This window comes from Heteronotia binoei, chromosome 7 (genome assembly GCF_032191835.1).
Source record: "Heteronotia binoei isolate CCM8104 ecotype False Entrance Well chromosome 7, APGP_CSIRO_Hbin_v1, whole genome shotgun sequence".
Lineage (NCBI taxonomy): Eukaryota > Metazoa > Chordata > Lepidosauria > Squamata > Gekkonidae > Heteronotia > Heteronotia binoei.
This window is the reverse complement of record NC_083229.1, coordinates 107,061,842-107,089,334: the sequence shown is the minus strand read 5'-3', so window position 1 is coordinate 107,089,334 and position 27,493 is coordinate 107,061,842. Positions and strand designations below refer to the sequence as shown.

The window sequence follows — 27,493 nt, the reverse complement described above, 5'->3', positions numbered from 1 at the left end:
AAGGGTATTGTTGGCACTTAATGGCAAATACAATATTAGAAGATGTGCAAGTGAATAAGCATGAGATGGTGTAGTTAAATGTTGTTAGGTCCGGTGATCATGTTGTCTGGATTTATGTAGCACAGGTAGCTCTCCAAATTTTTTTTGCCTACAACTCCCATGAGCCCCAGCCATTGGGCATGCTGGCTGGGGCTGATGGGAGTTGTAGGCAAAAAGCATCTGGAGAGCTACTGTTGGCCACCCCTGATGTAGCAGAAAGTTGGCATCTGTGTTTATTGCAAGCTCTGTTACCGGTGTCCATGTTCAAGTTAGACGTTGTATTATTGTGGGCAAGGAGTTAAGATTGGGGGACTGTCCATGTGCAAGGAAAAGTTTGTTCCCCAGCGCTTGTGAAAGAGAACTTTCATTATTGTCGAGGTTTTCGGTTGCTGCTGATACATTGAACTGTTTTGAATTGAGAGCTGTATGTGACTACTAGTGGTGTAGTCTTGTTAACAGGCTTTCTCTGTTTTGAATTGACTAGGAGCATTAATGACATAGGATCTCAGAGCAGGGTCTGTGTATTCAGATACATCCATGGTGAGAATGCCTATCCTTGAGTCAATGGAGCATCCTGGGTTGACAGGTTTCTGTATTTTTGGCTCTGATGATGATGAAGATGATATTGGAACTATACCCTGCTCTTCACTCAGAGAGGCTTACAGTCTCCTTTCGCTTCCCCACAACAGACAACCCTGTGAGGTAGGTGGGGATGATAGAACTTTGACCGAAACTGCTCTTGAGCAGCTCTGAGAGAGTTATGATTGACCCAAGGTCATTCCAGCAGCTGCATGTGGAAGAGTGGGGAATCAAATCCGATTCACCCTGATACAATTCCAAGCACTTAACCATTGCACCAAGTTGGTTCTCAATGAAGTGGGCTATGTTTCAGGCAGGGCTTTTTTTTTGTAGAAAAAGCCCAGCATGAACTCATTTGCATATTAGGCCATACACCCTGATAGCACTATTGTTTCACATGGGAACCTTTTCAGCAGGAACTCATTTGCATATTAGGCCACACCTCCTGATGCCAAGGTAGCCAGAACTGCTTTCCTGCTCAAAAAAAGCCCTCATCTCAGGGAAGCTCATACTGAAATAAGCATTGATCCATGTAAGTAGCCATGTTGGACTGAAGCAATAGAAGAGTCCAATAGCACCTTTAAGACCAACAAAGTTTTATTCCAGGTATAAGCTTTTGTGTTGGTCTTAAATGTGCTACTGGACTCTAACTTTATTATGAAATAAACATTTTTTAGTCTAACTACTAAACATTTGTTAGTCTTTAAAGCCACACTTTACTCTTTCCACCAGTGAATTAAAAAGCTATCAAGGGAATAATTTTAAATAGAAAGACGCCCACCAAGATTTTTTTTTAAATAAGCTGTAGCTCAGTGATAGGGCATCTGCTGCTTTATGTGCAGAAGTTCCCGGGTCGAACCCTGGCCTCTCCAGTTAAAAGGGTCAGGCATTTGGTGATGTGCCAGTCACAGCAGGCAAGACCAACCGTCCTATAGTGTAGTGTAGTGTAGATTTTCCTTGCTAAGCTGAAAATTGCAATTAAAACCACCAGTGATGATTAACTGATCAATTAGCGTGTTCCTCCCCTCCGTTCCCATTATCGCAGGTCAAGATCTGCATTCACGATATTAAAAATAAAAATGATGGCTTATTTTCTTCTTTGCGGCGCTTTCTATGCCCGACCGCTTCATTTTCTCCCCTGAGAAAAGGAACGTGGCTCAAACAATCAACACAAGGCGGTCGCTCAACCTTCTTCACCCAGCTAAGTGGGCGGGGCGTGTATGTTGTTTGTTATGACGTCATCTAGGCAGCCTCTCAGGTCAGCGCGTGAGCTGAAGCGGAACGTGTTTGTGCCGGAACCAACGAGCGGGGAGGTGGGGGGTTGGACGGCGAAAAGAATCCCGGGATGCCTCCTTGAGCGATGAGGCAGAGCGGAGACGCCCTCAGTCTTCGCCTTCAAGGGGAACTGAAGAGCCGGGATGGTGAGAGGTCAGGCTGCAGCCGTCGTAGTGGTTGTGGGTGGCAGGAAGAGGGTCTTCCTTATCCAGCGGGAGCGACGAGCTTTCCTTTCCGGTGCCTCACGTAATGTCGTCGTACGCTCGGCCGTCTCGCGCCGTTGCCTAGGAGACTGGAAGCGTAGGAGTAGTAACGGCGAGTCGGGAGCTGGTGGCAAGCTCCTGGCTTCTGCCGGCCTCGAGACCAACGGCCGCGCAAGTTCAGCAGCGCGTGGCTTTTCATGCGGCGAGAGCGTCGGCGCGTTCGGGGCGAGGAGGAGCCGTTTCCTCAGCCTCGATGGGGGTCGTTCCCTCGTCTCCAAACAGCGAGGTAAAGGCGGCGGGTGGGGAGGAGTGTTTCAGGGAGGGAGGGACGTATACAATTAGATGCGTTAGATCCAAGTGGGCAGTAGAACAAAGTAGGAGTCAAGTTTCACCTTTAAGACCAACAAGGTTTTATTCCGAATGTAAGCTTTCGTGTGCTCCAAGCACACTTCATCAGACGAGGAATCAGGTACAGTGAGCAGAGCTACATAGAGCTGGTTAGCGTGGTTTGGAATGCTAAATGGTACAAATTTAAGATCCAATGACAGAATAGTAAAATCAACAAATTTAGCAAACCTTTGATCTCGGTAGCATGAGAAACCAATAAAACAGGAACATGTCAAAATGTGAGAATGTCTGTTAATCATTCAATTGTTATAAGCCGGGGCCAAATTGAGGGCATTTCGTTCTTAGAAGTGTTTCCCATCCAACTGATCTACCTTTTAACATGTAACATACATATAGAAGGAATGTACATTAAAGAAGAAAAATACATTAAAATATAGTGGAAGATGGGTTTATTATATGTAATGAGATAAACAGCCAATATCTCTATTTGAGTATGTCAATACAGCTAAAAGAGAATAGTGATGTTCTTGTGCACCTAATGTGTTGTTAGGAAGTCTTACTGGACTTTGTTCTCAAATGAACCTCACAATAAATTCATGGGACTTTTTATATAATAAAAATTAACTATATTAAAGTTGAGATTAGAATTACGCAGACAACAGTCAATACTTAGTAAATTAGCTTATGTAGAGTTACAGAGGTATAAAGTATCACACCAACAACATGTATTTGTAACAAAGAGTGATAACATTTCATGTCCTAGAAGAGCAGTTTTTATAGCCATCTCTGTTGTTGTGCCCAACCAAGTGATATAAAGTTTTTGTTTACCAAGTAGTCAAGTAAGGGGCACCATTTTTCAATAAAGGTAGTTTGTTTAGGAAATTGTATTACTCTGTGGATTATATCTGAAATATTCTCCATTATATATTGATCCCACAGTTTGCAATACCATAGATATAGGCTAGGTGCTGCTTGGTTGTTCCATTTTGTGGGAATTAATGTTCTGGCAGCTACAATCATCGTATCTATTAAGTCTTTGTTGCTTGGAGGATATGTTCCTTGAGGCCAATAGTTCAGCAATACGATTTCAGGTCTAAGTGGAATGTCATGCCCAGATATCAGTTTAATTTGGGATAGTGCCTCCTTCCAGAATTTTTGGGAACTGTTTTTAAGGAGAAGAAAATAGAGTTCTGCTGATTAGAGCACTTTTTGAAGTTTCTGTTTAGTTTTTCAAATATAGGGGGAGTCCAATGGCATCTTATGGGCTATCAAATTTATGCTGAAATCAAATTTGTTAGGTTGTAGCAGCAAAATAAATACCGTAGTACTTAGGAATTGACATGATGACACATCTAGAATTACTTTTTTGTTCATTTTATATCACCATTCCTCCAAAGAGCTCAGTGTTGTGTATTTAATTCTCCCCTTCTCTATATTATCCTCACAAAACTGCTGTAAGGTAGCTTAGACTGAGAAAGAATCTTTCCAAACTTTACAATCCAATCCAAACTTTGTAATCCTTCCAAACTTTACAACTCACACAGTGAGTTTTATAGATGAGTAAGGACTAGAATGTGGGTCGCTCTTATCTTAATCCTGCCCCTTGAACACTACACAACAGTGGTGTGTGTTTATCTCTCTTTCACAGAACTCTAAAGAACTTAAAAGTGCTTAGCTTGGCTACAATATTTCCATTGTGTTATAATTTTCAATTGAATAGCCAACTGGGTGTGCATTTCATCTGATTGTTTTAGACAAAAATATTTTATATCTTATATTTTCTGTATTGTTGTAACCCACTTTTAAGATGGATGGGATGAGGACTGTAAAAATCTCATATTTAAAAATGTATCACTTGTGATACTAAGGAATTGATTTATTCATGATGGAAAGGATGGATATGTTGCAAGGAATACAGCTGTGCTGTTTAAAACTAGATCTCACTGGGTTTTTTCCCTCCCATGTTTAGAGGCAAAGGAAGATAAATGGTAGTGTAGACAGACTTGTCCTATGACTGTGGATTGTAAAGTTTGGAAGGATTTGGATTTTAAATATGACTCTGTGTGTGTATATGGCTGTGTATTAAATTGATTCTAATTTCCCCCCTTTTAGATATCAGCATCTGTGTATCACCCCTACACGTAGAAGCCAGTAAGGCAAGTTTCCCCCTGTCAGGAAGCAAGAAGCTTTATTTTGACACCCATGCCCTTGTGTGCCTTATGGAGGAAAATGGTAACTTCTCTGCTGTATATGTGCATGTTTGTGTACCCTGTATTATTCCCATGGTTCCTCTTGTATCTACAACTGTCTCCCAGAACATCTGCTTGTTGCTATCCTCTCTCTTTTTCCTTGCTTAAGTGTTTATAGGCTACCTTTCTCAGATGAGTCTTACAGTAGCATACAATATACAGTCTTGTCAGGATGGACTTTCACAGAGATTATCTGCCTTGTGGGAAATATTTTCCCCTTATTTCCCTGCAGCATTGTGATGTATTTATGCACCACCTGGGGTTTTGCTACCATTTCTCCAGTCTTTCTCAAACCTGCTTTGTTTTCAAGTTTTTTAGGGTAATGCAGTAAGGGCTGGATGGCTGCTGTGGGGAATTTGGATTTTCCTGCCCACATGATAGCCATTTCCTCAAATCCTTGCGGAGGAAGCATTGGGCTTCAGCTAGATTTGAGTCCAGTAGCACCTTAGTAACCAACAAGATTTGGTGGGATAAGCTTTCAAAAGTCAAAGCTCTCCTCGTCAGAGATGCTTTGACTCTCAAAACCTTCTGTTTACAAAATCTTGTTGATCTCAATAATGTTACTGGAATCAAATCTAGCTGTTTCCCAGATCCCGTTTCCACAGTATCTATTTCTCCTCCTGCCACCAGGGGGCTTCTTTATTTAAAAAAAATTATATTAGAATAGTGGTTCCCAAACTTTTTGGGGCGACTGCCCTTTTGGTTCCATAAACTCATACCCGGAATAGTGATTTGCATAACCCACAAAGTAATATAATAACAATACAGTACTGAAGATAAATGATGCTGTTAAAAGGGAAGAAATGTTGTTAGGTTTTGATACTTTTGTAGGTTTAAAACTAAAGACATAGTAAAGAACTATGTTATAATTGCAATAAGGTGGCATTTATGAATCTTGTAATGTAATTTGTAGTTGTCAAAATTTTGCTAAAGGGAAGAACTGCATTAATACATTATGGTCGTATAAAACTGAAGGTATTTTACCAAGGGTCAATACCTTGGGTGAAATAAAAGATTCTGGGAGACTGAAAAGGTTAAGAATAGTAATGGCTTTAAACTTAGAATAAAGATGATAATTTTAGTTTGCTTCCTTTTAATACTTTTATTTTTTCATTTGTGTTATTACTGCAATTCTGAATGAAAGACAATGTGTCTTTTTAAGGTTTGCCTACATTTTTTTGCCAAAACATATACCTATGTTTTCCTCCAATGTTTATATTTATTTACCATAATTTTTCTTATTACCAAAATTTTTATTTATATCATATTTTCCCTCAGTTACCCAAATTTTCCCTTCTACTTCTAATTTTTTTTCCTTTTTGAAAACAGCTATTGAGAAATTTTAAATCCTTGTGTAACCCCAGTTTCTTCCACCAACCCGGTTTTTAAAATTTATTTTCAGACAATCACAAATCATAAACAACACTAAAGTAATTATTTACATTCTGGTACATAATACGTACTACAATACTTAATACAATCCATGAGAAACTACTTATATCCAACTTTACTTTAGTATAATAACGTCTAATAGTGAGGCATATTTTTCTCTAGTTGATAAATTATTTAGGAAGGGATACCATATTGGAATAAAGCTTGAGGTATATAAAACTGAATCTCTTAAAAGAATATAGTCAGTAATTTTTATCCATTATGCAAAATTTCACATACTTTGTTTAACTATTCAGATTCTCTCAATTGCATATTGCTTTCCCAAGATTTGGTTATTATAAACCTAGCTGCAGCACATACAATCTCAGTCAGTTCTTTATTGATTGGCCGGTATGGTAATTATACCATGAGTTTAAAAGCAATATATCAGTGGAATTCTGAATGCCATTATAATATGTATTTGTTATATGACTATAGACCAAAATGACTGTATAAAAATCTGCAGCTCCACCAGCAATGCCGATACGATCCTATATTCCCATGTATTCCTACAACCTCTCCAACAAGCTGACGAGAGTGTTGTCATATAGTGTAGCTTCTGTGGAGTGAGATATCACCTAGATAAGAGTTTAAAAAAATTTCATCCTGATGGTTATCCTCCTGGATTGGAAGAGCATTGAAGCCCATATGGATTTCCATTGCAAAATGGTAAATGTACTTCCTACATCCTTGTGACAGTAGTTACTGTGAGATAAGGTTTGAGATGAAAATAATATTGTATAACTTAGAAACAAGGTGTTTATAAGGTTCATATGAATTGTTAAAATACTTCAAAATCTTGATAATCCTAATTTCATGTTGGGCTGGTTTACCATATGGGCCAATTGCAAATATTGAAACCACAGTAGTATGTTATTCATCATTTAGTCTAATTTGTCCCTCCCCCCCCCCCCCCAAAAAATTAATCCATTCTTCATAATGTTTATTAATCTGGTTAAGTCATGTTTGAGGGAAGAAATTACTGGCTCTGAATTTGTTAATGAAGTGGGTGGGCGTGACAAAAAGAAAGCAGTTGTGGCTCCAGCCCACTGGTCTCCCCTTCTCATCAGGGGGAATGTCCGGTAGGCAACAAAAAAACCCACAGCTCCCACTTATAGTGATAACAGAAGAAGAATTTAAAATAGAAGTAATTAAACAAAGAGGGATGAGGAATCAAAACATGATGCACACATACAAAATTCAGACTTAGACAACACAACTTACAGTTGTAACAGTAAAGGTGATTAAAGTCTTTTACTATGTCTCTGAGGCCTTCAGCAAGTCTGCTGCAGCTTGAAGAGTCCTCTGTGGTAGTAGTACTGTTGCTCTTCAGGCTTTTTGTGTTGCTGCAGTTCTTGAGGTTCCTTGTCAGGGCACTTTGTTCTCTGGCCTTGGACCCAGATGGCTTCTGGGGTGGAGAAACTGCAGGGAGACAGATCATACTGAGCTTCATCTGCAGCTGAACCAGCAAAGGGGAAACCACACAAGCCTGTTCCCATGTGAAAACCACACAGAAAGATAAAAATAACCCCCCCAAAAAAGAGAATAGACAGCAAAGAGAATAAACAGCCACAGCGGTCTGACCAATACTGAATTTTAGGGGTTCTCATGAATCAAGCCATTTTGCAGACCCTCCTAAAAATAGATAGCAAGTTGGCAGTCTATTTGTCTAGTTAAAGCCCATTCCAGAATATTTCAGCAATTGCAGAACATGCTCTGGCATGGGCGAGTTCTATTTCAGGGAACAGAAGAAATTGCTACAAGGCACTTGAGTTGTGCATTATTAGATACTGAGAGAGATGCTTCTTCAAGTCCATCTCAGAATCCATTTATCCCATGAACACTCCCGCAAACCCCCATTCTCTATTGAAACAAAACAAATTAGAATGGAAGCATGTTCATTTCTGCCTCTCTTTGCTTTGTCACCTGTGGCATTGTTTAAGTTGTAAACTTCCTGACGTTTTAAACTCTACTGCATGGAGGTTGATGACAATACAAATAGCAAGAATGGGTTTGTTCTAGTCACCTCCATTGTCTAGTACAAGGGATAGCGTCCTTTTTATATACACCCTGTGCACAATAATTAAAAATTATTACTAATTTTTTATAGCTACAATTGCTGTTCTTTCTGTTACATTTATGAATGTGCCATAACTCAGATTGGACAAATCTCAAAGAATGCTGCTTTTATAAGGATCTGGTTTTAATTTTCTGACCATCTCTATTGTAGTGAACTTGTTGTAGTTCATTATGATCCAACTTAAAAACAGAAACTATAAGGCTTTGTGTTAGGAACTACATTTATTTAGATATGTGGACTTGGCAGCAAAGTAGATCCTCATGAGATCCAGGAAAGTTGGGTCCCCACCTCAGGATTTAGGTTGCTCTTTATATGTAATGTAAGTGAAATGGGAAAGATAAAACTTTTCTGCAAGCAGTTATGCCAAGCCTTGCTAAGGCAGCCTTTGTTTTTGTGAATATTACGTGTCATCCATTTCCAGCTTTTTGTATGGGCAAGTTATGTATCAGTTGCACGTGGTCAATCTTTGTTCAAGAATGGAGGTTTCAACATTTGGCAATTTTGTATATCATTCTAGGTTTCACCACTCTGCAATCCGAGATTATTGTATCTGCATTAATTAACACCATGAATGGCAATATGGCTGTGATGTACAAGGACATGGTCACCAAAGTACAGCAGGTTATATATAAAACATAATGTTTAATTTTAGCCAAGTATATAATTAATGTGTTTTGGAAAATGGATGCGAAAACCTGTATTGCTAATGTCAAAGAGTTGATAACCATTTTTCTTTAAGTGCTGTTTTCTGATCTCCAATAGTTTTCTGATATTGGTTAATTTAGATTTGATTCCCACACATACAAAAAAAGCATTTCAACACTTTTAAGCATCTAGATCTGTGTTTTTCAATACATTAGCTGTAACTGTATTCATTGTAAGAATGGAAATGATGAGCTCTTAAATTATCCTAAAGCTGAGTGTTTGAAGCAAGGATTTATTAAACCTTAGTTAGAAACTTGTATAAGTCTTACTGATGTTAGTAGAATGTGCTTCCATCAAAATGTGTTTATGGTTACACCATGATCATAATTAAATGCAGTAATCTGCAAGCTATTTCTATTGATGCTGTTGAAACATTCTCTCAAGTATGCATACTTAATTTGCAGCCTCAGTGAGCCATTGATATTTCTTAGGTGTCAACAAATTATTTTTTCTTTTTCGTGTTGTTACAAGTGGACATAGTAGGCATGAATGGCATTATTGTGATTAATGGCCTTATAGAGTGCTCAAAAGTACTTGAGAAATGTAATTACTTTATCTTTAGCTGTGGTTCATAAATGGGCTAAAGATTCCTATGACTGACCTAATAATAATTGATATGGGATGACTCAGGGGAAACATCAGTTCTTGTCACTGTATGGGTTTTTTTTTGTGGCCTAGTGTGTTAGGGAAAACACAGCCAGTTTGGTCCATGCCCCCCTGCCCCCCCTCCACCTTTTGCCATGAGAATTTTTATCAGATACTGGGGTTAACTACTGCTTATTCAGAGTTGCTAATCTAGACATTACATTGTAGGGGAATGGTTTACGTTGTCTTCCATATGTTGGTCATAGTTTCATGGAATGCTGCATTGTGGCTGTACTAATGGTGGTTCATCAAATAATTCTCTACTTAGTCCTGTTAATGTACAGAATGCAGAGTTAAGCTAGTTGAATCAAAATCTAGCAAGAAAGCTGTACACTCAGTACAGACTTGACTCTAACTTGCTCTCTAATCCACCATGCCTGCTATTAACTACTAGTAAGCATTGTTTGGGTAACGTGCATGTTAGTATTTCCCATGTAGATTTTTTTAGTCATATGTATAACTAGCATAGTCAACAATACTAGCATATGGTTTCTTTGTTTTGAATGTAGATCCCGTGCTTTGCTAAATCATTTTCATAAAGCAGACATTCCACAGAAGGAGTCTCCCTGGGCTCAGTCTAGCCATTCTCCTTTATTCCCCTCATACAACTACATATATGTATGATGGCAGGAGGAGCCACTGCAGGCAGTGGGAGATCCATGAGCACATCCTATACCCCCATCCAACCTTCTCTCTGTGTTGTACATGTTACTGGTAACTGTGCTGTATTTGTTGTCAAGACAGAGGGAAAACAGAAATCTGTTGAGCCCAGTGGGATTCTTCTGTCCACAGGCACTAACCTGTGTTCAACTAGATTGAGCTCTAAGCCAGTTTAGAATGTCTTAATACTAGTTACAGTTAAAGTCTTGAGTGTGTAAGAATGAAGAAAAATATGCAATGGTTTTGGTGGTGTTAATCTAAAGCAGGGGTGGCCAAACTGCGGCTCAGGAGCCATATGTAGCTCTTTCACATGTGCTGTGTGGCTCTCAAAGCCCCCACCGCCCCCTTAGTTGGCTCGAAGAAGGCATTTGTCTCTTTAAATCACTTCTCCAAGCCAAGCCAGGTAGCAGCTTGGATAATGCATTTAAAATTAAAGTTGATTTCTTTCTACCCCTTCTTTCCTTCCTTCTTTCCCTCCCTCCCTCATCTGATGCTTTTGTCTTGCAGCTCTCAAACTTCTGATGTTTATTCTATGCGGCTGTTACATTTAGCAAGTTTGGCCACCTCAGTCTAAAGTATTTTTTTTCTTTGAAAGGAAATAGCTCTTCAGCAGATAATGTCTCACATTGGTGTTTTGAAAAAGGATATGATCATTTTGGAGAAGAGTGAATTTTCTGCACTTCGAGCAGAAAATGAGGTAAAATTTACTCCACAGTTCTTTTTGCTCGTGTTGTATAAAACTGTTCCTTATTCCCAGTGGGCTCCTAGTTCTTTCTCTGCCATCACAATTACTGTGTAAATAAGTGGTAGAACTGTATTGGTTATTGCTAGGGTTTGTTTTTTGTTTTAACATACAGAGTAGGGATATGTTGCACCCCCCCTTCCCAATATTTTTCGGGTTTGAGTATATTGAATCTGAAAAGTATTGATATTTCCTAATATTCCTGAATCCCCATTTGGGAAATATCCAGGAAATGTGATTGGGGGGGGGGGTGCTCCATTATACCCTATAGGGAACATTGGTCCCCATAGGATGTAATGGAGAATTGATTTGGGGCTCTGGGGGGAGGTACAGGCACTAAATTTGCAGCATTGCCACTGTTGTCTCTCATAAAGACAGCAGTTTTTTTAAAAACACATTAGACTGGGGTCCAGTTTTATGGGACCCCAATGAAGGTGTCCCCATCCTCCATTACTTTCAGTAGAGAAGGAATTGGCATTTAAGGAGACCACAGACTCTTTAAATGCCTTCTGTGTTCACTCACTGAGTCACACCACTCTGGTAGTGGCACAGCTTGGAGAAGAGACCCTCTTTAAATGCCTTTTCCTCCAGTGACACTACACAGTGAGTGAACTCAGAAGGCATTTAAAGAGGAGCAGTTCAAACTACTCCTGAATAACATCCAAATAATATCTAATTTCTTTTCAGCTTAAATTCCCTCCCCCCAAAAAACTACTGGTAAGATATTTTTTTGGGGGAGGGGTATTTTTGTTTGAGTAAACCCAAAGCACACATCTAATACATAGTTGCTGTAGACCATTTATCAAAAAATTTTGGTGGCAGCTTTAGTATGAAACATGCAAAAGGGGGGAAAGATAACAATAAAGCAGCCATAGAAACCAGTTAATGGAGAAAAGCTTTATGAACCTGACAGAAGGCATTTGAGGTATGATGGCAAAGGAAGAGAAGTATGTTTTCAGTGAGGTGTGTGGGTGTGACATAGTTCAGGTGGATGGTGCCCCTGGTTTATTTACTACTTCATGTTCCTCACTTGAAGACAGCTAGTACAAGTAGGATATTTTAATTGTGTCTGCTCGTCTTAACTTTGGAGAAAACAATGTATTGAGTTTCTTGTTGGGGGAAGGTTTGTTCCTTCCAAGTCTTCATTCTATATAGAAGTATTGACACTCTACTAGTGTTCCCTCTAAGCTGAGTTAGTGTGAGCTAGCTCACAGTTTTTTAGCCTTCAGATCACCCTTTTTTTTGTCTTAGCTCAGTAAAAATGGCTCCAGAGCAAACTTTATGCAACAGCTCACAACTTTAATGCCAATAGCGGACAAAGTAGAATTTTTGCTCACAAGGCTTCACAACTTAGTGGGAGCATTGCTGTCTACTGAAAAATGCTAAAGCTACCCTTGGCATTACATATGCAGTGTAATTTGACAAATGTTCATTGATATTGGAATTTCTGTCGGAGCGGGAGTAGCAGAGTGAGGGAGATGACTTGCCCGACACAGGGCTTCAGGAAAGAAAATCAGGCTTACACGTGCAACTAGTGCCAAAAGGTGTATTAACATATATACACAACAAGTGCTCTCTTGTGCAGTCTATACAATATCACCTCCACGGACAAAGTGCTTCGCCTAACCACCATCTCACAGGGAGAGACCTGTGTGATGCACACACAGATCATATATAGTCCAAGCAGCCAATCCTGGCCATGCTGACTCAGCAGATTGCATCACTTGGCTTCTGCCGGCTCAAGCCGGTCTGCTGATCAGGTCACTGTGACCTAGCCTGGCAGCTAGATCACCAGCTGTCATACTGTAGCTGTCAGACTGGGTTTATGTAGATTCTTGCTCCAACACACCTCCTAATCTATTTAAACCCAGTGCACCAAAACACTTTACACAGTTTACATACATGTCCACCAGCAACATTACAGTTCATATTTACGTAGCTCGGAACCCTTTCCGGAATTCGTTCAGGAACTCATCATGATTGTAAAACACATCATCGTGTTCCTGTTCAGCCAGCTCTTTCAGACGCTTGGCTTCAGCCTCCTTCTCCCTTGCCTCGCACTCTGCCACCCAGGCTTTCCATTTCTTAGCCTTTTCTTTTAACATTTCCTCTAATCCGGGTGGGTCTGGATTGACAGTCAGAGTGACATAGGGACACTTGTACCTAGCGGGACGTTGGCCTTTGGTGGACCTGGCAGACACCCGTGGCCCTGTGCTTGGACCAGCTTTGTCTTCTTCGGGTTGCTCTGTTCCCACCTCCTGGGCTGGTTGCTCTGCCCCTGTAATTGGGTGTTGAACCTCCTGACTCTCACACTTTACCTCCAGTTCCTGCATTTGAGGCTCTGCCTCCTGACTCTGCTCGTCGGGCTCTGTGCCAGCATTCGGCTCACCTTCTCCAGCCCCACTGGGTGCCACCTCCTGGGCTGGAGTTCTGGGCTGCGCTCCAACATCGTTATCGCTACTTGGCAGCAGGACAAATTGTTTCTGCAAGGAGTGCAACCTTGGCCAGCTGCTTTCTTCATTGAACTGGGCACTCTTATTAAGTGTTATCTTGCTTTTGCTATTGCAGAAGCGATAACACCTGGCCCTTGGCTTGTAGCCCAGAAAAATTAGGCTCTCTGCCCGGACATCCCCCTCCCCGCTACTCGTGGAGTGGATGCCAACCCGAGCCCGTGACCCAAAGACTTTTAAAGAACTCAAATCTGGGGTCTTGTTCAACAGTAACCTGTAAGGCACATTTTTCACAGTATTACACCAAACCCTATTTTGCAAAAAAACAGCTGCATGTATGGTTTCTGCCCAATAGGACATTGGCAGTTGTGCATCCTCTAACATGCAATACATCACATTCTGCAATACAGCCCCATGCCCATTTTCTCGGGGCGTTGCCGGGTTCGTCAGACGGTGGGCGATGCCCTTGTTCTCCAGCCAACGTTTCATCTGGTTAGATAAGAATTCCCCCCCTCTGTCGGTTTGTACAGCCAGGAGATTAACCCCTAATTGTCTCTCCACTGCTTTGACCCACTTGGTGAATGTCTTATACACCTCAGACTTATGCACCATGGTGAAAACCCACGCGTACCTCGTGTGGTCGTCGGTGGCCACCAAGCAGTATCTCCTCCCCGACAGACTCTTTGGCAATGGGCCAATAACGTCTAAATGGACTAGTTCCAGGGCTCGTGTGCTTTCCCTTGAGCTTTCCTTAGCAACAGCACACGCCTTGCTTTTGGTCTTCTTGCAGACCTGGCAATCCAAGTAACATTTGCAAGGATTTACTTTCAAACTAGGCACAAGCTCCAGGGTTTTCTTTAACGCCCTAAATCCGCAGTGCCCGAGTCTCCTATGGAGCAAATGTATACAATTATTGTGCACAGGCTCATTCGACACCTGAGCCACCTGGGCACAATCACTCTGGACCACATACAGTTTACCTTCCCTCTTTCCTGTCACAAGCAACTTTCCCCCACCTCCCAGGATTTTGCAGCAGGTTTTCTCAAATCTCACCTGGTATCCCTGGTCAACCAGTGTGCTAACACTCAACAGGTTAGACTGCAGTGAGGGTACATACAACACATTTTGCAACATACATTTCAGTGCAGGAAATTCCACATTGCCTGAGCAAACAGAATTGGCAGTGGTCCCATCAGCCAATCTCACATACTTATGCTCAGGACTGTCAATGTTTTTCAACAACTCCTTCTCGCAGCAGAGATGGCTCGTTGCCCCGGAGTCTAAAATCCAAGCAGACCCTGTGCTCTCTACTGCAGACGTGACCAGCCGGGTTGCTTCCTCACACGGGCTGGCGGTCCTCCGCTCTCGCCGCACACGCCCCCGCCTCTTCTCCCTCTCAGGGCAAGCTCGGAGCAGGTGCTGCGACGACCCGCATCCATAGCAGCGACGGACTGCAAACGCAGTCGGCTCCACTTCCTCCACCTTCGGACGCCTGCCAGCAGCAAAAGCTGGCTCATTCTTGGCTGTCTTCCCGGACACACCGATAACAGCACGCTGCCTGGCCGACACCCCCGGACAGCTCACGGCCGCAATTCTCTCTTGGAAGTCAAGCAGGTGGGCACAGACGTATTCCATGGTCAGGGTCGCTACGTCCACCGTCTCCAGAGAAGTTATCAGGGGAGTGTACTCAGGTGGCAACGACGACAGCAAAATGTACACTCTGTCGTCTGGAGCTACAGTCTTGCCTCTTGCCTCCAGCTCAACGAAACAGTCCGTTAGCCGTTTGATGTGATCTTTCACACACCCTCCAGCCGGCATAACGGTGCGGAACATCCTCCTTGTCAAGGCCATGAGGGAACCAGCAGTGGTGCTAACATGCACCGCACTCAACGCGTCCCAGGCAGCCTTGGGAGTGTCCTTCCCTCGCACATAAACCAGCTGGTCATCTCCTATAGATAGCACTATGTTGGCCAGTGCCTTATCCGATAACACAGTCTCGGCAGGAGATAAGTCAGCAGGGGGGTTACTCACGAACAGCCATTGCCCTTCACGCTTGAGGTAGTGTTGCATTCTCAGGCTCCACACCGCGTAGTTGGCTGAGGTGAGCTTCTCAACGGCTACTCCAAGCTGTTGCTGAGCCATCGTGCCGACTCCTCCTCACGGCTGGCTGCCGACGTCCCTCTGGCTCTCAAACAGAGAACGGTGGTGCTTCTGTGTCCTTCACCGGCGTTCCTCGCCTCCGGCTCTTTCCAAACTCACAGTCAGCTCAACTCTCAACTCTCTCCTCCGCGCAGCGGAAGCGTGCTGGGCCCATAACCCTGTCGGAGCGGGAGTAGCAGAGTGAGGGAGATGACTTGCCCGACACAGGGCTTCAGGAAAGAAAATCAGGCTTACACGTGCAACTAGTGCCAAAAGGTGTATTAACATATATACACAACAAGTGCTCTCTTGTGCAGTCTATACAATATCACCTCCACGGACAAAGTGCTTCGCCTAACCACCATCTCACAGGGAGAGACCTGTGTGATGCACACACAGATCATATATAGTCCAAGCAGCCAATCCTGGCCATGCTGACTCAGCAGATTGCATCACTTGGCTTCTGCCGGCTCAAGCCGGTCTGCTGATCAGGTCACTGTGACCTAGCCTGGCAGCTAGATCACCAGCTGTCATACTGTAGCTGTCAGACTGGGTTTATGTAGATTCTTGCTCCAACAATTTCAGCATGAAGTTGTTTAAAATCTTTCTTGCACTCACTTTCCCAGTTGTTCTGGGACAGCAGAGCAGCAAAATTGAAGTGGCAGCCAACTGGATTGTGACTCTCCCTTGTGCTGCCCCTTGTGGATATTAGAGCGAATCCACTGCTTGCTGATAGTTTTACAGGCTGTGAACATGTACTTAGAACATGCCATCATTTTTGTGAGAAATAGTGGGATCAGGAAGTAGACACTATGTTGGAGACTAGCTTTTGAAAACAACTGAAGCTTTCCTGTTTACTCTCTTGTGCAGCAAAACAGCTAATGTGGGGAAGAAATAAAGTGATAGGATTATCCCATGGATTAAATGTATGAATAAGCACCATGGATGTAGTCCAACACCCACCCACCCCTGCTTATATGTGCGCATGTTGTTCTGCTGAATGATTGAGGCTCTTCTGATAGTCATATAACAGCTTTTGTTTTTACAGAATCTCAGATTTCTCAGTTTCATAAGCTGCAAATGTACAGAGAGTTTTGATTGAGCATGTGTCTGTGCATATAGGGATAATTTTTGATCTTTTATTCAGCATATACATAATGACTTTAATTCTGTAGTCTGAATATATGCAACTTTAATGTGTATGTTTGTTTTTTTAATTCAAAGAAAATAAAACTTGAACTTCAGCAGCTAAAAAAGCAAGTAATGGTAAGTTATTTTGTGTGTGGTAATGGGTGCTGTCTAAAAGGTGAAGTAAGGGTAGTTCAGGCTTTCCTAAATCATAGCCACTGATTTGATCAGTTTTGTTAAAGGCATGTCTTGGATACCATACAAGTGTTGAGGACTAGATCATACAAATTGTGAGCACAAAAGAAAAATTGGGTCTTTTTTTCTCCCCTGTCGGGGCTTGGGATAGGAAGAGAGAGAATCTGGTGATATTTCCCCTTCTGTTCTTTTGCTGGCAAAGTTTCTACTGATGCAAGAGGCTCCATCAGTGGAAGAAAGTGCAGGTAGTGTAATCTGATTTCCCTTATTTACCCCAGAACTCCGTAGCATTTTGTCTAAGGAGTACTCATACTGAGCATCAGCTTTTCAGAGATCTCAGACGGCTTTTAGGGGAGGGGAAGTGTGAAAGATCTGCAAGTGATTTCAGCTTATAGGACATAGGATCCAACCCAGAATTGTGCATGCTGGCATGTATCCTGCCACTCTGTGTAGCAAAGTGTGGAGCCTTCCTCCAAATGTGGGGTTAGGGGCAGAGACTTGATTATAATCAGTGTGCCACAGCTGCAACATTACTTGTTGTGCAAACCTGGAATTGATGTCACCACATCAGGGCACCATACTAGGATTTGCCTGGAAGTCTATACTATAGAAGTGGCACCCCAGCAATGTATGCTGCTGATCCCCCCCCCCTTTTACTCCCTTTGCTCCATGAAGCAATAGGAGGAGCTGCAAGGCCCATATCACCCTATTCAAACTTGAATAAAGAAAGTGAATAAAGAAAGAATGCTACTGAAGCAGAGAAATAATGAGGTTAGCACAGACTTACAGGTTTGAAGCGAGGTTTACTTTATGGTACCATAAGCAGAACCCAGTCAGGCATGGGCCCCCAAAATGACTGAGTTACAATCATTCTACATACAGACAGTTTTATTCACACAGAAAACAAGCAGGCAGTCACACAGGCTTATCTGATTTCAAAGGTCCCGCCTTACAGAACTCCTAGTAAAATTTCCATGAAGAAATTTCCTTACTTATCTATATACAGCAAGTCACCTGTAGGAGGCTATTCCCTTATCTAATCTTACAGCTGGAGCTCACACCCACTGGGCAGTAATGTCAGTTTCTAATAGCAGTTTTACAACAGACCCCTTTGTTTGAAGACAAAGCATATTTTTACTCAGTATGACAAATATTATTATTATTGGGGTATTAATTATTCAGGGGCTCTCCTTCACTATCAGAGTGTTGAACTCATCCCCCCCCCCCCCCACAAAGGCCAGATCTGACATAAATGTCACTGTGTTGGGCCAGGTCATGTGTGCCATAAAATGTACCACCAGTTACTGGAGATATAAACTTCATAAAGGACACAAGCAAACCCAACTAACAATATTATTTTTTTACTCAAAATACAAGCATGTTTCAGAGGCAATCAGTTTTGAAATATAGACCTTCCAAGACCTTCCAGGAAAAGAAACAATGTAGAGTCTTCAAGACACAGGCAGAAAGTTACCTAGCTTAATTGGAGCAATTTAGTTTTTACTTTGAACCTCACAATCTGGAAGGACAAGAAATGAAGCAACCTGATCACGTTTCCAATTCTTATGTGAAGGGCTAGCCAATTGAAACATGAGGAGGGAGGGGTGACCCTGACTTTGTGTAGGAGAAAAAATGCATTCTCTTCTTGCTCAGCACAGTTAAGAATACTATTCTGTTGGCTTCTTCCCCTGGTAACACAAGATTCTTACCAACCAAGCTGGCTTCACAGGGTTGAGGGAAATCTTGAAAGAACGGGCCTTTCACCTGGTGCATTTTTGTTGCAGACCATTGATCAGGCCAAACTCACAATTAGGCAAAGGGTTTGTGATACTGGAACACCAACAAGACTTAATGAAGTCTTCTGGTTTCTGACCCCCGAAAATATGAAATACATCAAGGCAGTTGCCCAATATCTTAAAATCACATAGTTTTCGGTTTTTAGATTCCAGGCTCAAATTTTAAATATGGTTATCTAAGATGTTATTTTTAATGTGTATTATTCAATTTCTACTATGTAATTTTATATAGATTTTTTTGCTAAATTTTATGTTTTTATTTTAACTGGAGTTTAACTTGAATATCTGTGTACCTGATAGTGTTTGTCAGTTGGATCTCGTTGCTGACCATAATAAAACTTAAAACTAAAAAATACTATGCTGAGCAAGAAGAGAATGTATTTTTTTTCTAACCTTACTTTTTTTCTTTTTGATTGAGAGTTGCTCAAGGGCAGGGCTTTGCATTGGTGGGGAGCGGAAGATTGATTCCCCTTTCCAGCATCACAGTCCACATCAGGCAGGCCAAGTGTCCCCACAGCCCATTCCTCTTCTTCCCCAATGCGAAGCCTCCCCATTGGGCTTCCAGACAGGCCTTTGAGATCTAACCGGGAGAGAGCTGCCACCCTACATCATTATAGAGTACCATGATCACCACTTATACTATATTATATTGTAGTGATACAGCACCATGAAATGAAATGTTTTTAAATAATTTTAAACTGTAGTTTTATTGGTTAAATTGTAAAAAATGAATGTTGTTAGCCACCCTGAGTCCGCTTGCGGAGAGGGTGGGATAGAAATTTAAAATAATAAATAAATAATAATAAATTACTGAATGTACCTGGGTGTTCCTTTCCCCGCAGCACATCCTGCCCTTGGTACGCCACTTTGGTTAGGCATTGTCCAGCTCACGTAGAGAAAAAAGCTGCCTTCACCAAGTGTTGTGGGAAGGAGGGGAGGCATGTTTGCTTGTAGTTGCAGCGGTCTCCTACTTACCAGGGAGGCTTACACTAAAGTAAACCTCTACAGAGGAGATTTTTCCAACATGCAGTGAAACCACAACTGGAGTGGCTCGCCAGCTTGCTCCCCCATGCAGCTTCCTGTTCCCTCCCTCATCTCATGTTCCCTCGTCACATGCTTATGGGCTGAATAAAAGCCCATGGGCTGTATGATTGACATTCCTGCTAAAGTATTTCATGTGAAATTATTTGTTTGAATATAAGATAAAGTGTATACTGTGTCAGTATTTCTGTGCAATTTTTCTCTAGGAAGACACTTCCAAAGTTCGTACAGACAGCAAGTTAGATTTTAACCTGGAAAAGAGCAGAGTAAAAGAACTGGTATGTTTATTTCTTCATCTCTCTTGAGCTGAAGCACTGCAATGTACAGTTTTGACAAAGATGGTCTTAGTGGCTTGTGAAGCTTCTTTTTCTAATAATTGTATCCGATACAATCTGTGGCCATTGTAATAAATAGATACAAGGCTTTTTTCTGGGGAAATGCAGTGGAACAAAGTTCCGGAACGTCTTTGTGGAAACAAAATTCTCCATAAATGTTTCAAAGTTCATGAGGGGCACCTGTGTGTTTTGCCTTTGTTTCCCTCTTGAGAGTTCAGCACCTCTTTTCCAGAAAAAAACTCTATTCTGTTTCATACAATTAATAAAGTCAATTATGCTTAGTATACTGTCTTAACTTTGCAAAAATTCATGTAATTAAAACAAATGATTGTTACTGTTCTCTTCATAATATACTCTTTGGAAGTTTAATAGAACACAATAACTTAATCTGTATACCTTCATAGCAAACATTGTTCTCACATCTAGCATTCTACAAATATCTTTTGGCAATCATAGTCTAAAAAGTTACCCTGTTCTTTGTAGGCTTATAAATAGTTTTAAAATCATAACTATTATCCAATATATTATGCTTTACTTGAAGAAATGATATGATTGACATACAGACAATCAAAGGATAGACCATTTAAAGCCATAAAGGGTTGCTGGGAAGGTTAACTGCTTGGATCAAAGTGGGTTTTTTTTTTGAGTAATCCATTACTCTTATTTTTTAGTATTCGCTAAATGACAGAAAACTGTTGAAAATGAGAACAGAAATCGTGGAATTGGTAAGAACTAGAACTTAATGGTTGATTATGATTGCAGCCCTCTCCATGTTGTTTGTGCACGTTTATCTATACACCTACTACTAATCCTTGGATATGCCAAAGAAAATAGTACTAAAGAACCTTTTATATTTTATGTTGAGTGACTCTGGAAATACTGAAAGTACAATGCACATTATATTTTTTTCTGGATAAAATTTTCTTCAGTTCAGAATCAGGAATATACAAAATTGGGAAGGGTCTCTTTTAAAACTATCCTCTGCACAAGTATGTATTCATATTTCTGATTCTGATCTAGGAAAAGCCCTGAGTTTAGAGCATCATCTTGGTAAATGCTACACATTCAGTGCTGTAGATGTCAAACTATATTCTGATGGATGTTCACTTCTGTCTGCAATGTGGATGGATACTGCCCTATTCTTGAGCCCTTCGCCTATGTTTGCGAGAACCCTCAGATAAATAACATTTGATAAACTTAACCCATGAGCAGTGTTCCCTCTAAGCTGAGTTAGAGTGAGCTAGCTCACAGTTTTTTAGCCTCTGGCTCACACATTTTTGTCTTAGCTCAGGAAAAATGGCCGCAGAGCAGACTAATTCATGCAGTAGCTCACAGCTTGAATGCCAGTAGCTCACAAAAAAGAATTGTTACTCACAAGAGTCCACTGCTTAGAGGGAGTATTGCCCATGAGGTCTCTTAAGGGCACATTTATTCTCAAAACCTATAAAATATCTTAAGAGTGCATAATTAATCAGTAATTGTGTTCTTCGGTACAAAGCATATGAAGAAAGTCATCTTATCTGGCAGCCTTACAATATATGACTTGACCACAGTTTGGTGTCTCCAGTTTTAATCTTTAGTTTAAAACACAGTATTGGTGTTCACAATTTTTAAAATTCTACCTGAGAGCGACATCCAGCCCAGGAAACACCATCCTTGTAATTTCATGGTTCAGCCTATAGAGGGTATTTTCTTAACATCTGAGCTGTTTGGCCACAGATGTAGTAGCAAAATTACAGATGCTTTTAATAGTTCTATGCACCTTTTGGAATTAACCAGGTTTGTATTATGAGCACTTTAACTGTGAGAAGAGTGCTTGTACATGTGAGAAAAGATGCCTACAGGAAACTTTCTGATTCATTACTTGAGTATAGTGATATTGAGTTTTAAAAATTAGACAAGTGTATAATCTTAATCACTTTTGTTCTGAAATGCCACATTGATTATAACAGGAGTTACTTTCTGTAAATATACTTAAAATTCAAGCTGTAAATAAATGTAGCAATGTAAATTGCATTCATATAACAGTAACTAAAAATGGTAAAAGTGCCTTTAGTGTAGAAATGCTTCATTTATGTTCAGAACCAACCAACCAACCTCCAGTCAATGGTTCATGTATATTAAGATAGAGTTTCTTAAGCTTGTGTGTAGATTCTGGGAATTCATATTGAAGATCTAATCTCTTCCCTAGTGGGTTCCATAGTATTGCTTAGAATAAGTGAATATATTAATAGGATTTACCACTGTACTGGGCAGTTTTAATGAGGTCTTTTCTTTTGGAAAGTTACTTATGAATGTTTCTAGAGAAGGTGCACATGTTACAGAGTAAGAGTGATTTTTAGAAAGAGTGAAAAATTAATGCATAGATACTTGGAAATATCTGGAGGAAGGGGAGTGTTGGGATCTGCAAATGCCTAACACTAATTGCAGGAAAATAACTGGAGCAAATAATAATTTTATGTTACTAGCATTATCAAGGAAAGTCTACTATGTAAGGGAGTGCAGTGTTTATTTTTCAGAGAAAGGAGCCTAACCTTTAAATGGAAATGCTTAAATGGTATTGAAACATTGATTACTTTTACTTTTTAAGCATGCACAGCAAGATCGAGCGTTAACAAAGGCAGACAGGAAAATAGATACAGAGGTTGCAGGACTGAAAACAATGCTTGAATCGCACAAACTTGACAACATTAAATATTTAGCAGGTAAGGAGGTCTCTCATGGGGCATGTGCTTAGTCAGCTGTCTTGGATGTCTGCTAGGCATTTGTGGACTCCAGTACTCTTTATAACAAATATGACTTTTGGTTGCCTGCCAGGATTTACTAATTATGTGGCTTTTCCATTGGCTTGAAACACAAGATGTCTTTACTGTTTGTATACTTGCACCTTTTGCTCAAACAATGTCTCCAGCCTGTGACTGTGTATAACACCATGTGTATAGACCATGTAAAGAATCTCCTATGTTACTGGTTATTTGTATAATATACCTTTTAGGGATGCCAGTCCCCGGGTGGGGGCAGGAGATCCCCCGATTTTGGGGGCTTCCCCAGACGCTGGCTAGCTGGCCACAGGGGGAACCCTGCCTCCAACAGTTGTCCACAGCCGTGCTTGAAGAGTGGGTTGCAGGGCAGGTACTCAGGGCACCCTCTCAAGGGGGCTGTGCATGCCCTGCACATTGCAAATTTGTGGGAAGGTTTATTTTAAATGGTTGGGGGAAAGTGTGAAGCACAAGCGCGCTGCATCCCTGATGAGATGATGGCACTCTTGCATGATGTCATCACATTGGGGATGGCCCCGCTCCCTCCTGGAATGCCCCCCAAATCCCACCACCAGGGAGAAGATGGGACCTGGCAACCCTACTTGGAATAAGTTTGATTATAAATATTATAAATATCCACCATTACAAGTTTGATGTAGAGGTTTTCAAGAAAAGAACTGAATAATTGTACACTGTATAAAGCAACTCAAAACAATATCTGCTATATTTTCTGATCTCTGATAATAACTGTCATAGATGTGATGGTCTGTGGTAGGTATACTCTGGCCTTTCTACATCATCCTCTTAAATTTCTTGCGGCCAAAATTCCTTGAGACTGTGTGCTTGAAATAGTTATTGTAGTTTTTAGAATGTGATCCTGCTCATCTATGTGGCTATAGTCAAGATTGAAACCATATCTTGAAACATTTCTAGGTTGTCAGGCTTGTATTTTTATAGAGATTAAGGACTAAAAATACCCATACTTTCTTTCCCACCCTTATTTTCTTTCAGGTTCTGTATTTACATGTCTTACAGTAGTACTGGGATTTTACCGTTTATGGATATGACAAACAATCTATTTTTTGAAAGGACTCATATTACCTTATCTTAGAAGAAACAAAGATGCATTGTTGCCTGGCTGAAGTTTAGTCCTGACTTTGAAATAGAGTCATTGCCATTTTATTTTTTAAACTATGGAATGTAACCAAAGAATGTGCCTGAAGACGAATACATATGTCAAAACGTGACCCTAATTAGTCAACCATATTTTTCACTCCTTAATCTTCGGGTCTTTCTGTGCTATTGCAACGCTAACATGTCTGATAAGGGGTGTTTCATAGACATTTCAAATATAATAACTGACAGGGAAATCCACCAAGATGTTACATGCCAAGTTCATTTGTTATATTTGCTGTTTGTACTGTGCATTCGAGGAGAGAATTCAGCACTAAGTGAAGGGGTAGGGAAGAAAAAAAATCTACTGATCCTTCCTTGATCCCCATTCCTTCAGAGCTAGAAACTCCTAAGTTAAATCACAGTTTACATATTTCTTCTGCGTTCACAAAGCATAATGCAAAGATTTGTTATTATATATTGACATACTGATTGCTTTGATTGTGTCTGGTGTTGTACATTTCCATCCAATTAATCATGTTTTTTATGAGCAGGTATTGTGGAAAGATAATGTAGATAAGATGCAAGATGAGGTGTAAACTTGAAACTGCATCTCAGTTGACACATTCGTTCCAAAAATGGAAAAAATAATGCTTAGTGAGAAGCACTAGCCTTTTGCATAGACACTTTCCCCCATCTCTGGCCCAGCAATTAAAATTAAACCAATAAGTTAAGATCCAGTTCAGTCTAGCAGCAGAATAGCAGAATCAGGAGAGGTCTTGAAATGAAAATATTTACTAACGAGTACTTCTTAGTAGTGGCTGGTATTGAAGAATAAAGCTGATAAAACTGTTACCGAAGCTAATTTATGTAGGTAGTAGCTTGTCAGTAAGATTGGAGACTACTGCTAGAATAGCCTTACAGGGCAAGAGGCCCAAAATTAGTTCAATTGAAATAAATTCCACATAATTACCTAGATTCAGAGACCCCTGTGTGTGATCTTCATGAATGGAGTAGATACTTACGTGAGAACACTTAAGTCTGCAAAAGGAATATATTCTGTATATAATGATTGTGCTTCTCCCACTGATATGGACTAAGATAATTTTGCTGATTTAGGAGCTTGTGATGAGTGGTACCCATTTTTAACCATACTGTTATGACACTCTACAGCATACATTGTTATATGTGTTGTTATGCCCAGCTTAACCTGTTTTTTATTCTTTACCATTTTTGAACTGTAAACCATTTTTGAACTGTAAAGTTATAACACCACTTCCTTAACCCTTGCGCAGCAGTGTTGCAAGTGTTTATGTGGCAGAAGGGTGGCTGAATTGACTTAAAGAATCAAATAAAGGTTATCTGCATAAATATGCCTAGAAAATGGTTTTTAAAAGTCAAAGCATAGGGAGCAAAATCACTATACTCAGAACCTGGGGGCCAAAGAGCTGCATCAGCTTCTCAGATTCCAATACCTGTATGGGAGATTTTTCTGGAATTTTTTTTTTTAAATCCCCAAAAGAAATGGGTGGGGGGGATAGATATGAACTGAAAAAATACTGATAAAAAATTGTGCGCCCCTTGTTGCTACTTGTCAAACCTCTGAAGATACAGAAGGGATACAGAGAGAAGAGCTTGAGCAGCAGGTCTTAACTGGCAGAGTGGACAGTATAGGAAGTGACAGTCCTTGAGGTATGCTAGTCCCAAACCATTTAGGGTCTCAAAGGTAAGAGATAGCACTTTGAACAGAGCCTGGAAACAGATGGGTAGCCAGTGCAGTCCTTTCAGCAGGTTAGTGATATAATCTCTGTATCAATGCAAGATAATAGCCTGGCTGTTACTTTTTGGACCAACTGAAGTTTCTGGACTGTTTTCACATATAGCACATTCATGTGCCTTTGTTTTTTCCAATAGTTTGCTGCCTCTGTTAATGATAAGGAATTACTGCAAACACTCCCTCCCTCTCCATTTTACCCTATATTCTCAATTACTGTTGTTTTCTCAACTTCTTAAACTAGCTTTATTATTGCAAGAAGTTTCCAAGTACCTAAGGGGTTTCTTATGCATTAAAATCATAAGTTAGAAAAGTCATAATATTAAAGTCATAAGTTAGAAAAGAACATTTCAGTAGTTTAATTAAATATTTCGAAGTACTGCATATATGGGCTGTATGCTGCTAAATATCAAGACATTTCTACATTAAATAATTTTTTTATCTTGAAGTCTTTTATTCATAAATAATGTGGTCACTCGTCTCCTTGGAATATTTATATTCTGTTTTAGTGCCTGATAAATACCAGAAATTTTCTGTTTATGAGGATGGAATACAGGTTTACTTTTGTCTTTTAGATATAGTAACATAATCTTCAACGTGTAACATCCCTGATTTCCTTTGGAGAGTTTTTGCTCTCGTATTCCAGGGGTCTCTTGGTAAACTGGATTAGAGGGTATAGTTTATCCAGCTTTACCATTGGGCTTGAAATCACTTCTAAAAATTTGTAGCTGCCATCACCTATTGGGTTAAAGGAACAGTAGGGCTCCTATATATCTGACCATTTTTCAGTTTCTTTATTAACCAACTTGGCCATAAAATTAGCCAGAATTTAATTTGATGAGGATACAGGTAGGTTTACTTAGCTATGACATTGGATATATTTATGCCAACATTAGAAAACTGCACTTCTGGAAACAATCCAGTTTGTTTTAGCTGATCCAGTCACCAGGTAGGTTTTAGATGGCTGTAAAAATTAAATATGTAGCAGGTTGAATTTTAAAAAACCTCCATCTCTTTTTTTCCCATCCCCTTCATAGAAGATACAGTGGGGAATCCAGGGCAACAGCTTCTGCTGACTCTAGGCTGAAGTCTCAGAAAAAGACTTGGCAATATACTAAAAAACAGACTGCAAAATTGACAGAAGGCGGTGTCTTGGCTGAGCCGTGGTTTCACTGGGTATAATGAGGACAAATCTGGGCTTGTCCTAGTCAACACATATTCAAAGTATACAGCGTTTCTTCTTAAAAGTGGAATCAAGTTAGGCTGTTCAAATACAGAGTTCTGTGCAACTCCCTTAATTTTACATTATAGCTAATGAACTATGTGTGATATTTTTATTTTACTGTTCTTTGGGGATTTTAGAAGAAGAGGTCTTTTTGCCTAAAACAATTGGTGTTTTAGCTAGCTTAATTTCAAGTTTAAATTACCAGGGTTTATGGGTAGAAGAGCTCTGTACTACCTAGCCAACCTCAGTCAAATCACCTGATCTGCTCTATAGTTTATATGCAACTTCTGCTGTAAAACCAGTTTTCTTTCTCTAACAAAATAATCTCTACAGCATAATCTGCTGCATACTGCTGTTGTACAACTGAACTTCATTGCAGAAGGATTTTGGCAAGACTCACTCTGTGTAATCCGGCTTAAGTCCCAGTGAGGAAGGTGGTCTGTAAATAACGCAAATAAATATGTTCCTAGCAAAAGTTGTCCCTTTCCATTCACCAAGAGGCAGATTGCAAACACACAACAGTGTGGTAATTACAGTCAACAAAATGAATAAGAGCTACATTTGTCAAAATGGCTAAAATTC

General features: G+C 40.4%; 1 protein-coding gene across 1 annotated transcript; it reads left to right on the top strand.

Annotated features, from left to right (window-relative positions):
• Nucleotides 1-1,983: 1,983 nt before the first annotated feature.
• On the top strand, nt 1,984-25,283 carry MCUR1 (mitochondrial calcium uniporter regulator 1). The gene is made up of 9 exons (XM_060244161.1): nt 1,984-2,382; nt 4,557-4,676; nt 8,722-8,825; nt 10,810-10,911; nt 16,770-16,811; nt 19,912-19,983; nt 20,712-20,765; nt 22,631-22,745; nt 23,811-25,283. The coding sequence occupies exons 1-9, from the start codon at nt 2,037-2,039 to the stop codon at nt 23,864-23,866; spliced, it is 1,011 nt and encodes a 336-aa protein (XP_060100144.1). The 5' UTR covers nt 1,984-2,036; the 3' UTR covers nt 23,867-25,283.
• Nucleotides 25,284-27,493: the final 2,210 nt, after the last annotated feature.

What these genes read in the sequence shown, in the direction of transcription:
- MCUR1 (XM_060244161.1), top strand. Translation starts at nt 2,037, where the DNA reads ATGGTGAGAGGTCAGGCTGCAGCCGTCGTAGTGGTTGTGGGTGGCAGG. An exon ending in AGCTAAAAAAGCAAGTAATG is followed by an intron (nt 16,812 to 19,911) that starts GTAAGTTATTTT and finishes ATTTTTCTCTAG; the next exon opens with GAAGACACTTCCAAAGTTCG. An exon ending in AGAGCAGAGTAAAAGAACTG is followed by an intron (nt 19,984 to 20,711) that starts GTATGTTTATTT and finishes CTTATTTTTTAG; the next exon opens with TATTCGCTAAATGACAGAAA.